The sequence below is a fragment of the Mesoplodon densirostris genome, chromosome 1, assembly GCF_025265405.1.
Source record: "Mesoplodon densirostris isolate mMesDen1 chromosome 1, mMesDen1 primary haplotype, whole genome shotgun sequence".
NCBI classification, from domain to species: Eukaryota; Metazoa; Chordata; class Mammalia; order Artiodactyla; family Ziphiidae; genus Mesoplodon; species Mesoplodon densirostris.
The window spans coordinates 195,878,987-195,897,662 of NC_082661.1; the positions used below are offsets into that span (position 1 = coordinate 195,878,987).

Consider the following 18,676-nt stretch of genomic DNA (forward strand, 5'->3'; position numbering starts at 1 on the left):
CCAGAAAATAGGATGTCATGATCAATTAGTGATAGCTATTCTTGGCATGGAAGGGTAGGGCTGGTGGTACAAGGGCTGTATCCTTCCTAACCCTGTTTCACAGACTATTATCTTTTCGTTACCCTCCTCACTCAGTACCATGTTTAACTTACCACACTTACCTACTTCCCAGCACTTGCAGTTGGATCTGTCCCTCTGACCCTACTTCAAAGACTCAGAATTGATACAGATCCAAATCCAAGTCTCCTCCCTGGCTTCACTATCCTATTGTCGAAGAAATTCTAAACTTAGCACGATAAAAATTATATAGTTCAGATTGGAGAGGTCAGGGTGAGAGCAAGAATAAAACAGTACAGGCTAGAGGAAATATATTCAAAGATGTGGCATCTACAAAGTGTAGAATTATTCCAAGAATAAGCAGTCCAACATGATTGATAGTAACCCATTCATTCACATCTGTCTTTAAAATAACGTACATCATAATTTGAACCCTGTTCTCTAGGACACGAGTATCAACAAAATCATTAACTCATATCCAAATCCTCCCAAAGAACTTGACATAAGGTTTTTTATCACTGAGTTGCTAGAGATCCTAACTAGGGAAATTAATTTGCTATCTACCTTGAACAATGTAAAAATTCAGATGTGTTTGCAATCCTAATTTTCAAGTGGTCTTTCATAAACTTGTTTTTCATGGCTCTTGGCTAATTAAGAACCCTAGTTTCCATGAATATTTTATTTTTCAGGTTGGTTAGGAAGGTTTATCATCTATTCCCTTTATTTGTCTTTTTCTCCTTAATGGGACAAGCCATCAGTTTGTCTGAGCTGGCACACAAAATTACCAAGAAAAAAACAGACTTAATGGTGGTCAGAGTTTCAAGTTGCTATGCATTTATTTGGTCTGCAAATTGTGAGCAATATTTACCACAAAAAAATGAGAAACAAGGAACCACATTGAGGTTTCTGGGGATTTATTTTCTGCATTTTTCTAGTATTTTTTTTTACTACATTAAGGAGACCAAGTTTACATGCCAGAAAAGTAGATACCTATCCCTTTATAAAGTTCTACAATTTCATCCATTACAATGGCTGCAAATGTATTTCTATCAAACCAGACTGTCTCCATTCATGTTATTTACAACAGTGCACTCTGCTCTTCTTTGTTTGCACCACTGAGAAAGGAAAGTTGTCACTTTTCTCTGTAGTCTAGGAGACATTCTTTGGAAGGGAGGAGTAAGGATGCCCAGTGGTTAGAAAGCACATTCAAAATACTTGAATATCTTGGGACAAGAGATATTCCCCTCACAACTCCTACTTGTTTACAGCATGGTATTGTATCACTGTTAGTTTAAACTACAATCTAACTACAGTTACCCTAATTAGAAATTCATACTCCAGGGGTAGTCAGCCTGGTACCATTTAATCAGGGGCAACTTCTACAAGCCTTCATCTATTCTTATCGCTGATCAACACCAGAGGTTTTGACAACTGGCTTAACAAGTATTGAAAAAGGTTTTCATTGGTGACATTAATGGCTTGTTAATTAGCAAAACAGATGCTAGAAATGGGTTACCATTGGTGAAATTAGAATTATTCAGAACAGATGATTTGGGACACTCACCTAGATACACATGAAAACCGTAGAGTAATATAATAAATCCTGTAGTTGCCGCCTAATCTCTAAACATCCTGTGCCCAGCCCGTGGGTCAGAGGATTTTCACTTTCCCCACAGTTCACTGAATCCTGACACTGCAGTAGTGCCACACTTGCCTCAGGTAAGCCTTTCCTGCAAAAGGTAAGAAAGGTAAACCTTTCAGGTGACCAAAAAGGAGAGAACTGGAGCTTCATCTACCTGCAGAACAATCTGTACGACTGTGCTTACTAATAAGCATCTTCATGTAGGGAAGAATTCAGTATAATTCATTATAACCTGGCATCAAGAGTCTGTGTGTGTTGGAGGGGAGAGGTGTCTAATCATCATGCCCTTCTCACTCGTAGGGGCTACTGATATCTACCCCAAAGCATATCCAAGTTGGCTTCGGCCTGTTCACAAAAGGAACCCACCCACCAAACATACCTGGACAGACTGCTTCTTGCCAGACAATTCTATAATCTATATTCTAGCAAACCTACCTTTATGCTAATGGATTGATTTAAAGTATAAAACCAATACTGAGATAAGAAAACACAAATGAGACTGAGCCCCTGAGGGACAGAACAGATTGTGTAGTTAGACAATCACACTAAGCAATGATTTCATCTGCCATATCGTGACTACTTATTCTACAGCCAAACTGCATTTGAGCAAATTCTAGAATTATATTTGTTCCATGTGAAAATGGAAAATCAAATTAAATGTTACCAGAACCAAAGTGAGCGAGCCAGTTCTACTCAGGGGAGTGGAGGGTAGGGGATGGGGGAATACATGGGAGGATATTTCATATCAGTGAGGATCTGTTCTGCACTGTTTCTTCTCTATTAAAGATGACTAGAGAAGGAAGAAAGGCCCAAGCTTTTCAGAGTATACTAATGGGTCTTTAGTTTGCAGAGAGAGGCCTGGAGCTGACTTTGAAGGTGGTAGGTAGAGAAAACCACACAATGAAATAGGGTAACTTTTAAGAGTAGCTGAGCCAGTAAAGAAAAATTGAGAAACAGAAAACCGAGAAAATGGAAGAAAACTAGAGTTCAGGCAATAGTGGGACAGCACATGTGAAACAGTGAGGGGCTGATTTACAAACAGAACTAGAAGCCAGAGGTGACCAGGAAACAACTTCCCTTGAGGGACATCTGGATTTTACCAGCGTGATTGTATGGACTTTGAATGTCAAAAACAGTAATTATGATCGGTAAGAATTTTCTTTTTTACAGACCCTTTTGCCTAAATCAGAGAAAAGGCTCTGTGATGTTGTGATATAATAAGAAACACTGCTTGGTCTTCATCTCCCATTCCTGGCACAGACCTCCGAAAACCCTTGGAATGTCCTGAGTGATAGCGCTGAGAGGAGTGTATTTTGTTATTCATAACAAGCTCTTTTCAGCGGTACCTGAGTTTCTGCTAATGAGGTGACTCTTGGAGGATGGAACCAACAGGAACCAACAAGGAGATTCGAGGGCTGGGATTTTCAGCTCCAGCCTCCAACCTTCAGGGAGGAGAGACTGAAGACTGAGTTAATCATCAATGGCCAATGATTTAATCAGTCGTGCCTACATAAAAACTCTAAAGGCAGGAGTCTGGAGTGCTGCCAGGTCTGTGGACACATACAGGTGCAGGGAGGGTGGTGCATCCAAAGGGGCTGTAGAGGGGGCTTCCCTGGTGGCGCAGTGGTTGAGAGTCCGCCTGCCGATGCAGGGGACACGGGTTCGTGCCCCGGTCCGGGAAGATCCCACATGCCGCGGAGCGGCTGGGCCCGTGAGCCATGGCCGCTGAGCCTGCGCGTCTGGAGCCTGTGCTCCTCAACGGGAGAGGCCACAACAGTGAGAGGCCTGCATACCGCAAAAAAAAAACCAAAAAACTGGGGGCTGTAGAGTCTCCATGTAAACCCACCCCATACCTTGCCCAACCATCTAGTCCATTTGGCTGTTCATGAGCTGTATCCTTAATAATAAGCCAGTAATAATAAGTAAAACACTTTCCTGAGTTCCATGAGCTGCTCTAGCAAACTATCAAACCTGAGGAGGGGGTTGTGGGAGCCCCCAATTTACAGCCAGTTAGTTGCAACCAAAGTGGGGGACAGTCTTGTGGGACTGAGTCCTTAGCCTGTCTTCAGCTAATTCCGGGCAGTTTAGTGTCAAAATTGAGCGAAACTGTAGGATACCCAGTTGGTGTCTGCTGAAAATTGGAGAACTGCATGGTGCGGGGAGGTGGAAAAAAAACTATCTGGTGTGAGAAGTCTTGTGAGCACAGAAAGAGTGTTTTCTTTCAGGCTCCTCTAAAAAAAAAAAAAAAAAAATCTTCTTACATAACTACACCCATAGAAGAAAACTGCATCATCAAGGAACAAAACAGGGGTTACTAAGGGGGCATATTAGCTTTTCTTAGAGTTCATGGCTCAAATAATGTAGACACACTCACTTACGGTATGTTGAGTCCAAGCTGCTCTCTGAAGCTCACTGGTAGGTGAGCCGACAAGCAGAAGCATTCCTCTAGGAAATCCAGGTAGAAGTGCTCCATGAAGCTGTTCCAGTTTGGTGGCATTTGACTCACAGCCAGGAGCCTGGGCTGTCTGTCTCTGTTCACAGAACCTTACTTCTTGTCGTCACCATCCATCCACAGGGTCTCCCCATCCTCGACATTTCTACTCATACGCTCTGTCTTGAGATGGTTTTTACTTACTTTTAGAGGCTTTTCCCCAGGTGAGCACTAACTAGCCCCCAAATGATGGCCCCTCATAACCACTACCTAAAGTAATTTTACAGAGATGAACTTACACAGGTATGAATGTATAGATTCATACAAATATTTTCTACTTTATAGGTTTCACACTCAGTCACCTCATATTAGTAAACAGCACTTCCATGAACTTCCTGAACTGAAGGTGAAATCACCACAAAGACTGCAGGTGATACAGCACTGTGGTTAAGGGCACAGGTTCTGGAGCCGTGTTGCTGTGTGTACATCCTAGCTGTCCTACATGCTAGCTGTGTAATGTGGGTAAGTTAATTCACCTCTCAGGGCTTCAGTGTTCTCATCTTTGAAACGAGGCTGTTACAGTACCCAAATCATAGACTTGTTGTGAGAGTTAGCACATTTTGTAAAACATTTAGCTGGGGGTGTGCTGGACTCGACTCCTTTTAGTTCACAAGAGCCTTTGGGCAGCATCTCTTCCCAAGTCTCCCTTCAATGACATCACACATATGGCCTGGCACTGGTCGTGGTGGGAGTATTTACACCACAGAAACAGGCAGATGCTACAAAGTAGAACTTTTTTTTTTTAATTATTGAGAGCTGATTGTTTAACATTTACCAGTGTACCCATGCATTTAGTGCAAGGGCTAGCGCATACTTAGCTCTCAAGAAATATGAGCTATTCTTAACAGGAAAGATGACAAGGGGACTGTCTGGAAAGTTAAAGAATTTCCCCCCAACTTTTTCTCATCTTTGCAAGTATACAAAGAAAATTGAGTCAAACTATTCTTTGGTGATAGGGAAACTTCAAGCTAAACATATACCAAACGTCTCCAGCCCCAGCTAGCAACAATCTATATGTTCTTGACCAGGATCACCTTGCCCATTTCAATCTATGAAATGGCACTAAGGTGCCTTATAAAATATATATTGTACATAACATGTGAACACCTTTCCAGTGGTCCTGCCAAACTCAAGGACATGTGGGTTACATACTTCTACTGAAGTCTGTGAGTGAGTTCCTGCTTGGGAATCAGTTCAAGGACAAAACTCATAAGTACTTCATGAACAACACAGATATCTCAAAGATACAATTTTAAAGAAATGACTGATGGACTCCCTCATCAACAAAAAAAAATCAGTGGAATAGAATCCTGTCAGAGTTTCCAGTTTGTTTGTAAAGGAGATAGATGCAGAATGAAAGAAATCAATCAAAACTGGTTTTCTTTTTCTTTCTCACGTTTACTGATAGAATTTTAAATCAAGATAAGTTTCCTAGAGTACTTACTGTGTAGTCTCTTTGGGTAGTGTGGAAATGAAGAAAATGGATTTTTAGTGCTTTATTTTATTTATTTTACTTTTTAGTATAAACAGGAAAAATGAATAAATCTACAAAGGTCAATGGACCATAGAAGTACAAATGGACCAGAGATCAAGCAATAACATCCTGCTTTGGGAAATTCCAAGTATTTCAGAAACACTGTCAATAATATTCTAAAATCTCCTTTTTCCACCTCTCTGTAATTAATAATTTCATGATGTAACTCAGGCCCATAGCATATAACAGACCAGTAAATTACCACTGGATTTCATAAGTCTCAGCCAAGTATTTAGTCATTGTCACACTACAAGCTTAGGATCTTGCCCATAATTCTGGGTGAGATGTTTATTATTCTAATCAGGTATCCACATAAGTGGGAAAGAAGAAAACTAGTTATTATAAATATACCAGCACATTATCCCTGAGCTATAACACCTGAAAGTTTCTGTTGAATCAAAAAAGCAAATTCTGTTCACATGCTACAGTCAACCTGGTGACTATTCCTAGTGCACTGCTATAGGCAGATGGGATCTGAATGACTAATTGTCTTAATATTTAGTTTAGTGGTGACAGGGGCGGTGTGGCACACACAGCACTCCCAGAGAAAAAAGTAAGACAAGGCTTATGGCATTATCAACCCAGAAGAAAGTAAAGGAAAACATTCTGTTCCAGAGACAAAGATGGTCAGGAAACCATAGGTCCTCAAAAACAGTCATGCAAGGGCACAGCTATCCACTCCCCAAGAAAGGAAAATAGAATACACACTTTCTTTTCCCTCTCCTCCATCAGCAACAGAGAAGCCCTATTAGCCGTGGACCATAAGAGTTCTTAGCACTGCAGGCTGAAACACACTCCTCTCCCACCAGCTTCCTGGCCTGAGGAAAGGGAGGAGGGTAGGGAAGAGGTGTCCTAGGAGAGAAGAGGCCTTTGGAGGCCACCAGTGGAAAACAGATCCCTGTCTAAGAAAAGTAGGTCAAAAAACTACTGAACTCAACTGTTGACACACCTGAACATCACAGCCCCAGGGCTGCCACCCAAAGCCAAATCAAGACTTTCCCAAGTCCAAGTCCTACGGCATACAGGAAAGTTAGAAAAGTTAACTCTGTAGCCTGCCCAGCTTCTAACTTCTCTCCACGTAGAGTAGGGTTAGGAGGACAGATGCCTATATTAAAAATGCAAATTACTTTTCTCTCACCTTCCCTCCACCTTTTCAGAGAGCTCCATGTCCAACTATGCTCTTTCCTGTACCCACCTCTACCAAAGACCCATGTGACCTTGTTCATTTCATGCAGATGCATTTCATCTCAGACTCACGCCCATTCTTCACTACTGCCAAGACTAGAACAAAGTGCTTGGCTTTGGAGTGAAGGGACTCAGGCTCGGGAGTGAAGGGACATGAATCCTGTTTTCACTACTTACTATCTCTTTAACCTTGGATGAATTACCCTCTCTGAGAGATAGTTTCTGCATCTAGAAATGAGAATAAATCCTGTTCCCCAGGTTTGTTGTGGATTATATGGGATAACGTATATAAAATGACTGGCACATGACAAGCTATGAACCTCCTGAATGGGATTAAATATGGGATTTAATATACATAATTTAAATAAATATAGAAGAGGACCCCCAGAAGCCTGAGCTCTGGGGCCAGATTTAGTGTAAGAGGAGGAGGAATGGGGTAGAAGAAAGGATGATAGAGGATAAAGGAAATACTGTGGCTGTTTTAAATCCAAGATCTTGTCTTTGGATGACAGTATGGTTGAGTCAGTATATAAAGAGAGGATTAAACTATACAAAGCATCTAGAAAAACTGTTTACAAAGTTAAAGGGAATACTTCTTCTCTACTCCTGATGAAGGGAACTCATTCAGTGTAACACCCATGACCTCTCTGAGAGTAACCTATCTGATTGATAAATTTGAAGGAATAAACTGGACATGTTCAGTTCAGCTCTTCCTTTATACCTCTTGCTTCCTTTGTGTTCCTCCAGGGCAGCCCCAAGTCATGCCCTGACATCCCTTCTCCTCCATCCCTGCCCCACCCACAGAGAGTCGGCCATGGTTCAGCACAGCCCATGACCAGGTGGGAAAGTAGGATTAAATATATCCTCCAACTGAGCCTTTATGAGTAACTAAAGATGAGCTCTCATCTATTTTACTCTGTTGTCTTAATTCTTACTTTACTTAGCACTCAGGCAGGACAAAGGGTTTTATTTAATGGGCTCCCTTCAATAATCCCAAGAAACATTAATGCTATTTATGGATATTGGAAAACTAACAAAGCAAAGAGAACACCCAAAACTGGTCTGGCTATGTCAAAATAATACTAATTAGAATAACTGGCAAAAAATTCCACTATGACTAACTGTCATATGTATAATAACTACTAAAAATACCATTCATGTGGGTCATCTTATTTTTCTTTGAATGTAATGTGTTAAATTTAATAAATGTGTTTCAATATATTTAGGCTTCCTCTGTTCTTCTAGCACTCAAACATTACAAAATTGAGGAAAAAATGGCAGCCACTTGAGTGGATACAGTCTAAGCAACCTGGTTAAACCCTAGGCCTTGCCCCCAGCTAGACCCTGCCCTGTGGGCTTTCCTGAACTGATCTGTAGGAAGTCGATTCATTGCTTAAAGTAAGTTTTGTATGCACCAAGGGATCCACATCTTCCACCATAGGGAGGTAGTTATTTAGAGAGAAAGCAGTTAAAATGTGAAGTGCATCATCAGTGGAAGCTCACAGGATGACCCAGAGGGCCTACTTCTTGGAGAGAAAATAGGATTTTAATTGACAGATTCGATCCTAGGTTCCTCTCTAGGACCTCCCAATAGAGGTCATGAACTGTGATGTAACTGCATGGTTTCAAACCACTTTCAATTCAGTTCACACCAGGCCCCCATGGAATGCATTTCAGGCTTCCACCTCTCTCTGCATCCCAGTCTCAATCACCCCGTCCTGCTCCCAGCCACCTTATGTTTATGACTTTAGTATGAGAGGTTTAAACAGCATCTGTCTCTGTTACTGACTGTCCACCTTTCATCCACAATACTTGAGTCCTTCCCTAAATTGCTCCCTTTGAGATAAGTGAGTGGGTTCTTCATGCTCCTGTACAAGTAGCTTTCTTGACCCAATTATAGTCAGACTGAGACTCTAACAAGGTTTTACCCTTGAAACTAACCAAGGATCCTGAAGCTTAGGGGCTCTATTCTCCTATTGGTGGTAAGATCCTTAAAGTTTGGGGCTATATTTTGTTCACTTCTGAATTCCCCAGTGCTTAGAAGAGCAGCTCTCATGAGTAGTTGTTGGATAAATCCTTGCAAATGAATAATGAAGCACTTACACTCTAACAGGAAAACTCAAAAGCTTTAGGAAATGCTCCATAAATCAACAAGATGATGAGCAAGAAGGATGACTCAAGAGACCTGCTTATAATGGTATAAGAGACTAGGACCCCAACTCAGCCAGGTTTCACTACCTAGGAGAAGAATTTCTTCTTTTACACCCTCAGATGTGCTGAGCTGTTTCCATTTTTGCTGGGTTTGGCTGCTCAGAATCCTCCTCTCCCCCATGCAGCTTGAGTACTTTTTCTCTCCTATATTTCATCTGGCAACTTTTTAGGAAAAAGCTGAACACACACACACACACACACACACACACACACACACACACACAGTGGTTCTTGGTGACCTCTAATTGGTATAAACTGATCAACACACTGCTCTACCTTGGCCACTGTGATTGTTTCAAGGATGTCACAAGAAGGTGAGATTCCACCCCAGCCAATGAGATATGGAGAACTCCTTCTTGGAGGCTTCTAAGAAACATAGTTCTTTGCTCTCTTGTGACTCCTACTGAAAGTTGTGCTGTCTACCCCTGCAGGACATAAGCAAGGAAGCATAGAGCCACCAGAAGCTGCTAGCAGCCATCTTGTGGCAAACCACACAAGGCATAATGAAAACAGAGAAGAGGAAGGAAGCGACAAAATGATGGACTCTATGAACCACTGGCTCCAGCCTGACCTGAAGCCTGACCTACCTCTGTGAGTTCTCAGTTACATGAGCTGATAAATGCCTCATTGTTTTAGTCAATTTGAGACCAGTTTTCTGTTACCTGCACATGGCTAAAGGCAAATTCAATTATTTGATCAAGGCAGCTCTTAGTAAGTTGCTATGTCCTCAATGAGTTGAAAAGTTTAAACACATCAAGGTCAAGGGACCCACCAGGGGGACTTTCAATGCAGCAAAAGAAGTGAGAGAATGCAAAAGCCTCAGCACTTCCCAGCCTATGCCCTCACCTCTGGCCATTTCAGCCTCTTTGGATTCCTTCAGGCATTTATCTGCATTCATTACATGCTAATTATGTTCAAGCCAGTGCCTAGAGAATGAACAAAAACACGGTCTCTACTTTCTAGAAGCTCATAAATAACTGTAGAATGTGTGTAGGTAAAGACTTAGAAGTATTAAAAAACTAAAATGAAGTTTTAAAAAGTGGATTTTCCCCTAAATTCCCTTTAATTTTAAGCCATTTTTTTACAAGTTCAACTTGGATTAAAAATAACTTCACAATAAACTACAAATGTATTAACAGTAAGTGCCCTAGGAATAAACCTACCTAAGGAGACAAAAGACCTGTATGCAGAAAATTATAAGACACTGATGAAAGAAATTAAAGATGATCCAAATAGATGGAGAGATATACCATGTTCTTGGATTGGAAGAATCAACATGGTGAAAATGACTCTACTATCCAAAGCAATCTACAGATTTAATGCAATCCCTATCAAACTACCACTGGCATTTTTCACAGAACTAGAACAAAAAATTTCACAATTTGTATGGAAACACAAAAGACCCCGAATAGCCAAAGCAATCTTGAGAATGAAAAATGGAGCTGGAGGAATCAGGCTCCCTGACTTCAGACTATAATACAAAGCTACAGTAATCAAGACAGTATGATACTGGCACAAAAACAGAAATATAGATAAATGGAACAGGAAAGAAAGCCCAGAGATAAACGTACACACATATGGGCACCTTATCTTTGATAAAGGAGGCAAGAACATACAGTGGAGAAAAGACAGCCTCTTCAATAAGTGGTGCTGGGAAAAGTGGACAGGGACATGTAAAAGTATGAAATTAGAACACTCCCTAACACCATACACAAAAATAAACTCAAAATGGCTTAAATACCTAAATGTAAGGCCAGACACTGTCAAACTCTTAGAGGAAAACATAGGCAGAACACTCTATGATGTAAATCACAGCAAAAGCCTTTTTGACCCACCTCCTAGAGAAATGGAAATAAAAACAAAGATAAACAAATGGGATCTAATGAAACTTAAAAGCTTTTGCACAGTAAAGGAAACCATAAACAAGACGAAAAGACAACCCTCAGAATGGGAGAAAATATTTGCAAATGAAGCAACTGACAAAGGATTAACCTCCAAAATTTACAAGCAGCTCATGCAGCTCAATATCAAAAAAACAAACAACTCAATCGAAAAATGGGCAGAAGACCTAAATAGACATTTCTCCAAAGAAGACATACAGATTGCCAACAAACACATGAAAGAATGCTCAACATCATTAATCATTAGAGAAATGCAAATCAAAACTACAATGAGATATCATCTCACACCGGTCAGAATTGCCATCATCAAAAAAATCTAGAAACAGGGGCTTCCCTGGTGGCGCAGTGGTTGAGAGTCCACCTGCCGATGCAGGGGACAGGGGTTCATGCCCCGGTCCGGGAAGATCCCACATGCCGTGGAGTGGCTGGGCCTGTGAGCCATGGCTGCTGGGCCTGTGCGTCCAGAGCCTGTGCTCCACAACGGGAGAGGCCACAGCAGTGAGAGGCCCTCGTACCGCAAAAAAAAGAAAAAAAAAATCTAGAAACAATAAATGCTGGAGAGGGTGTGGGGAAAAGGGAACACTCTTGCACTGTTGGTGGGAATGTAGATTGATACAGACACTATGGAGAACAGTATGGAGGTTCCTTAAAAAACTAAAAATAGAACTATCATATGACCCAGCAATCCCACTACTGGGCATATACCCTGAGAAAACCAAAATTCAAAAAGAGTCATGTACCAAAATGTTCATTGCAGCTCTATTTACAATAGCCAGGACATGGAAGCAACCTAAGTGTCCATCAACAGATGAATTGACAAAAAAGATGTGGCACATATATACAATGGAATATTACTCAGCCATAAAAAGAAACAAAATTGAGTTATTTGTACTGAGGTGGATGGACCTATAGTCTGTCATACAGAGTGAAGTAAGTCAAAAAGAGAAAAGAAATACCATATGCTAACACATACATATGGAATCTAAGAAAAAAAAAGTCATGAAGAACCTAGGGATAAGACGGGAATAAAGACACAGACCTACTAGAGAATGGGCTTGAGGATATGGGGAGGGGGAAGGGTAAGCTGTGACAAAGTGAGAGAGTGGCATGGGCATATATACACTACCAAAAGTTAAATAGATAGCTAGTGGGAAGCAGCCGCATAGCACAGGGAGATCAGCTGGGTGCTTTGTGACCACCTAGAGGGGTGGGATAGGGAGGGTGGGAGGGAAGGAGATGCAAGAGGGAAGAGATATGGGAACATATGTATATGTATAACTGATTCACTTTGTTATAAAGCAGAAACTAACACACCATTGTAAAGCAATTATACTCAAATAAAGATGTTTAAAAAAAAAAGCAGTAAGTGCCAGAGCAGTGGAAAATCTAACAAAATAATACCTGTGAAACCTTTTGTACAGCACAATGTACCATGCACCCATGTACTGTTTCATAAACAATAACAGCCAAGAATTATTGGATATCTACTGTATGCCATGTGCTAGTAATGTTGAACATTCTGTATACATTATCTCAATCTCTACCACAAATTTGTATTCCCATTTCATAGATGAGAATGCCAAGGCACAGAGAATGTAATTGATTTGCCCCAGACCACACAGTGAGAAAGCAGTAGGCTAGGACTTGAACTCAGGCAATCTGACTTCAAATCCTGAATCTCTCACTACTGTGTTATTCTGTTAAAAGATTTCATAACATACGGTGGGCAGAATAATGGTCCCCCAAAGATGTCCATGTTCTACTCCCCTGACTATGACTATGTCAGGCTACATAGCAAGGGGGAATTAAGGTTGCTGATGGCATTACGGTTGTTAGTCAGCTGACCTTGAGCTGTGAAGATTATCCTGGATTATCCGGTTGGACCCAACGTAATCACAGCAATGACAAAAGCAGAAGTCAGACTGATACAGCAATGACAAAAGCAGAAGTCAGACTGATACAAAGTGAGAAAGACTCAACGGGTCATTGCTGGCTTTGAAGAGGAAGGAAGGGGCCATGAGCCAAGAAGTGAGGGCAGCTTCTAGAAGCTGGAAAAGGTGAGAAAGCAGCTTCTCCCCTACAGCCTCCAGATAGGATCGCAAGCCTGTCAGCACCTTGATTTTAGCCCAGTAAGATCCATTTTTGGACTCTGACCTCCAGAACTGAAAAATAATAAATTTGTTTTGTTTAAAGCCACTAAGTTTTAGACAATTAGTTACAGCAGCAACAGGAAACTAACACACAAAATATGTATACATTTTCATACCAGGTAGGTAAAAAGATGAATAAGATAACAATGGTCCCCAAGATATTATTTTTTTAAAGTGATTCAAAATCCAACCCTATGGGAAAAGAAACACTGGCCTTGGAGATACCAGAGTTTGGTTCATACTGACAAGTAACTAAATGACCTTGGGCAAGCTACCAAGCTCTCTGAGTGAGTTTCCTTCTCTGTAAATCAGGGATTACTCTTCTCATAGGGCTGGAGTAAGGACTAAGACAGTTTTTAGACACACGCTAACACAATGCTGGGCACTCACCTGCCCCTTTCTTCTTATAAACCCTCAAAGGAACACTGAGAAAAAAACACAATCATCTTAGGAAAAAGCTGTATTTTATTAATATTAAGTATATCAAACAATTTAAACATCAATGTAATTTGCTATATGGAAATGGTGTGAATTCTAAAAAAGAGATCAACATACCCCAAATTTTAAGGCAAGAAGTTTCTCATCCTAGGGGTCATGCTAGAGCTTTGGTCTCTCTCTTCTCTCTGTTTCTGTCTGTTTGTCTGTCCATCTCACTCTATCTCCAGGGATCAAGTTAAAGTAAGATAGTAGTCCAACAAAAAGAAAGATGTAAACACATTGATTTATGTCCATTTTGCTGTGCAAATAACTAGTACTGTTTTCATTACATAGGCTGCTTCTCAAGAGGAATATATATTTTTTTAAAATGGCCTTCGACTGAGATCTGCATATCAAGGTTTTACCCTTTCCCCCAGTGACCCATTTGTCTGAAGGAGGCATTCAATTAGACTGCCAGAGCAAATTGGTTCAGTATTGACCAGGAAAGACTTCTCACTTGAAAGACATATTACACCAAGGTGGAGATGTCACTGTCACCAGTCAATACTCAAGTGCAAAGGCCCAGATGATTCAGGAATAGGAAATGAGGAAGGGTCCTCCCCAGGCATTTGGAGCAGAAAATCCTCCTCTTTCTCTTACAGAAGAGGTAACGTGGGAGTGAGAAGCCCAATAAATTGGGTTTTCGTAAAGGTAGGAAACTGATTCCCAGTCTCTGCTAGCACTGAATGGGAATAAGGAAAATGGAAATTCAGGAATGAGGCAAAGGTTACTTCACCTCAAGATCCAAAACTGGGATTTGAGGTTTCAGTGATCTTATCTCTCAAGGTCATTGCTCTTTAGAGAAATACCCCTGCTCTTTTCAGATACCCTTGACCCTCCTCCCTCTGCAGATGCAGCCATGAAGCCCAGGTCTGACAAATTTATCAAAACTCTCTCTTTACGACCTTCACACACTGTGTTTATCAACAAAAGATAGACACTCAGTTGTTTTAGACAAGAAATTGGGTCCCTTTACATCCAGACCATCAAAAAGCACTGTATACCCAGCGAGACAGAAATAAATGCTAATCGATGATAAGCACGCTTTATTTAATATAAAACTGGTATTCAGATTAAAGGGCAGGAAGGACCCAAGTTTGTGGTGTCTGATGTTGGCTTTTAATCTTTATTATTTCTCAAATGATGGCTTTGATTTGTTGAAATGTTTTATAGCCTTGAATATCTGACAGAATAAATTAAACCCTTTCTAAGAGCTTTCCCTTGATTATCCCAAGTACCCACTATAGATAAGATTGTCCTTTACATCCCACTTGAAAAATCATAAAATTGGTTCCATTAAAATAACTAGGACCCCCACCTTCATTTTAAGATTTAGCCTCTACATATTTACAGCACTGCTATTTTATTTACATTTTCACATCCTTGGAACAGGGTGACCATTTTCACTGTGTGGCACACATATTATTAAAAACTTGTAGTTTCCAAATGTCACTAGTGAAAGCTGAAATCCATTATCATTTACTCTCAGAAATGAAGCCCATCATGCTGTGCACTTGCAGAAAAGAATAAAGAGGTTTAAACCAGAATCTGCATAATCCCAGGTAGAGGCAGAAGCAGCAGTACTGGGAGAAAAAAAAAGGCATCATCTCTGATATGCAAACTCAGGGGAAAAAATGGCATATATTACAAATCAGGCCATGTGAATGCACAGTACCCAAGAATATGCTTAAATAAGTACACACGTTGTGATGAATCTGTGCAAGGCACTGATGATCATTTTCTAAGCGATTTCATATAGTTCCTCAGACACCCATATATGCGCAATTCTGTAGTTAAAATACAGCTGCCATTCTTTCTATTTTCATTTGGAAGCCAATGGCAGATAAAATGAAAAACCCTGTCTTCAACCCTATGCAAAAAGATCCTCCTCAGAGAATACTTCTTTCCTTTATTATTTCTTTCCAAATAAATTTCTAATATTATTCATATGCCTGATTGAAAAAAATATGTCTAGTATTAAGTTAAAGGGGAATAAGGAAATGGGTGAGCACATGCCCAGGGCGGAGAGGAAAATGTCCTATATATTCCAGAACCCTGCTCAAACTAAAAGGATAGAAGGGGACATGTTTCTCAAAGAATCCATTTCTTCTAACAATAACTTAATTTCAAATAATGGTGTTAGCCACTAAAATAATAACTATGAAGATTATGTAAAAAACATGGAAAAGAGTTTATAAAATGTAAAAGCAAAAGAAAACATGAAATTGTGTCTATACTATTCCTGCAATCTTGAGAAATTATTTATATAGGTATATTTATACCTATAGAGAAAAGGTCATAAAAATATACACAGATATGATGATAGTAATTATTTTTGTGTAGGAGAGTGGTGGCAGTTAGGATGGATTTTTTCCTTATTCTCTTTATCTGTCATTTCTAATATTTTTACAATGAAAATATATGGCTTTTTAATTTAATTTAAATTTTTTTTAACCTTTAATTTTAAAGATACAAGAGGCTAAAGACTCTAAACTCCATCTCCAACTTTTTTGTAGGGAAAATTATGTTCTCAAAGCATTGAATTCACAAGGCTAGGAGAAAATATTGTCATTTGTGGCTTACTATATCTGCTACTTATTCATTATGAATTTCTTAAATTAGAGAAGGCCATACCTGCTGGGAGAACTTCTGAAGGATGAGTAAGGAAACCCAAGAAGGAAAGCATCAAGTACAATTGAAGCTAATGAGTTTCCTGGATGTTTACTCACAACATTGATGGTGTTCAGGATAACCTACCCCAAGATATGGCACCTTGGCATAAACTGAAAAAAATTTAAGAAATGTCACATGCAGGAAGGACTTTCTGAACTTCCCCTGAAGTAGGTCACAAAACCCTTATGGGAGAGGGGCCCTCCCTGTTCAGGGAGGAAAGGAACACCCTTATTTCCAAGGTAGAAGGATGCTGAAAGGAATCTGAACAGGCCTTGCTCTTTTCCCGTGTACTACCCTTAGCTCATACTCTGTTATCCTATCGCATTTTTCCATGACTCTCCACTCTTCATCAAACCTAGCGTGAAAACACTCTGGTTTAATCACTTCTTCAAGTCTTTGTTTCCTTATTAAGGTTCTCGTGTCATGTAAAAGTTATATTAAATACATTTGTATGCTTTTTTCTTGTTAATCTGTCTTGTTATAGGGGCCCCAGCCAAGAACTTGGTCTACACCAGCTTAAGGTTAGTTCCTTTCCTTCCAACAAAGTGTTCACACGCAGGGAGAGGCAGGAGGTAATACTGGAGGCTTTATTAACATGTGAAGAACTGTGAGTGAATGTGCTACTCACAAAACTGAAAAATTAGTAACCACGGATTTAGACTAGGCGTCACAAAATACCAAGTTCAGCTGCTCTTATGAAGTGCTATCGGTGTTCATAACCTTTGCACCACTCCCTTGATAACAAAGACGAGAATCTTTCTTCAATAGAGACTGTCAGCTGTGACAAAATCAGGGAAGATTTCTCACTTGGCAAGTGTCTTTTAGAAAATAATCATGGGGTGGCATAGAGGGAGCTATGGCTAAACATCACCCGGACTTGATCTTTTTCCGCAAGCAGGCTGGTGTTGCCATTGGAAGACTGTGTGAAAGATGTGATGGCAAGTGTGTGATCTGTGATTCCTGTGTGTGTCCCTGCACCCTGGTGCACATGTGTGATGAATGTAACTATGGCTCTTACCAGGGACGCTGTGTGATCCGTGGAGGCCCCAGAGTTTCAGATGCCTATTTTTGTAAGGAGTGCACCATCCAGGAGAAAGACAGAGATGGCTGCCCAAAGATTGTCAGTTTTCTGAGCTCTAAGACAGATCTCTTCTATGAATGCAAAAAATAGGGCTTAAAGAGGAGGTGATTGGTGGGCTGCCTCTTCCTCCCCCAGTCAAGCTGCTGCAGCTGCCAAAAGAAATGCCTACAGAAAGGAAGTGGAACACAGAGCATCACCCGAATTGCCTATCAGTACACTGGCGCCTTTCCACCCTTTCCTCTCTTCTCACCAAGACATGGTAGGAATGGAAAAAAAGATTCTTCGCAGAGCACTCTGGCAGACTGTATCACAGAAAACTTGATAGATTGGTTCATGGCGTTCCTTAAATTCAAGAAGCAAGACTGTGTTATCCACATCGAGAAGTTCTGTACACCAAAAGCCTCTAAAACAGGAATGATATATCATTTCAGTCTTCTGTTTGAGGAGCTGACTGTGAAGCTAGTTGCAGTGAGAATCACGTTCTTGCAGCAGCTCTGATGGCAGTTGTCCTTGATGAAACATCTGCAGGGTGGTAGTGGGCTCTCAGAACAATAAATGTGGGCATTTCATCTTGTAACACCCACCAGGTGGTGCTGGTTCATGTTATTTTTCTTCTAAAAATTGGAAACCCTTTCTGTTGCTATTGTATTAATAAAGCAGGTGTTTATTTTCTGGTAGTCAGCCCCTTCCCAATTTAATTTTAACTCTAGGAATTTTAGTCACCCAGGAATTTGTGATTCAGAATAAAGGTATTGAGATTCATGCAAAAAAAGAAAATAATCATGGTAAGAAAAAGCACTTGTGATGTTTAGAAAAAAATGTAGAGTTCTTGTTTAAGTATCTACACATAAACTAACCAGTCACAAAGACTAAGTAACACTGAAAGGAACAATACTGATATGTAAGCAAGATGCCAAAAAGCAAGAAATCTAATAACCAGACTCTCAACTCTGTGTGTCTACAGCATCAATTGAATATTTAAAAACCTGAACATGTAATGGTAAAAATAATAGACACTCTAAGAATGAGCTAAGCAAAGCCAGTTCATACTTTCCCATGGCTAACTTGCAGAATGGGAAAAGTGCTTTTGGAGGAAGGTAAAAACACATAGCTTGTTATGTATGTATTTACCAAAATTAAAATGAAGGACAATCAACATACTAAACTACATAATACTGATTTTTGCTCTACAGTTTCAGCAGAGACAGGAAGTCTCATCAAACATTCCATCAGCTCCCCAATGTAAGAAAAAAGCAGCCACATCACTGGGTCAC

General features: G+C 40.3%; 1 protein-coding gene across 1 annotated transcript; it reads left to right on the plus strand.

The window, feature by feature from the left end:
- The first annotated feature begins 17,167 nt into the window (after window positions 1-17,167).
- On the plus strand, window positions 17,168-17,492 carry LOC132486285 (PHD finger-like domain-containing protein 5A). The gene has a single exon (XM_060093275.1). It carries the CDS (start codon window positions 17,178-17,180, stop codon window positions 17,490-17,492), a length of 315 nt encoding a protein of 104 aa, XP_059949258.1. The 5' UTR covers window positions 17,168-17,177.
- The last annotated feature ends 1,184 nt before the right edge of the window (window positions 17,493-18,676 follow it).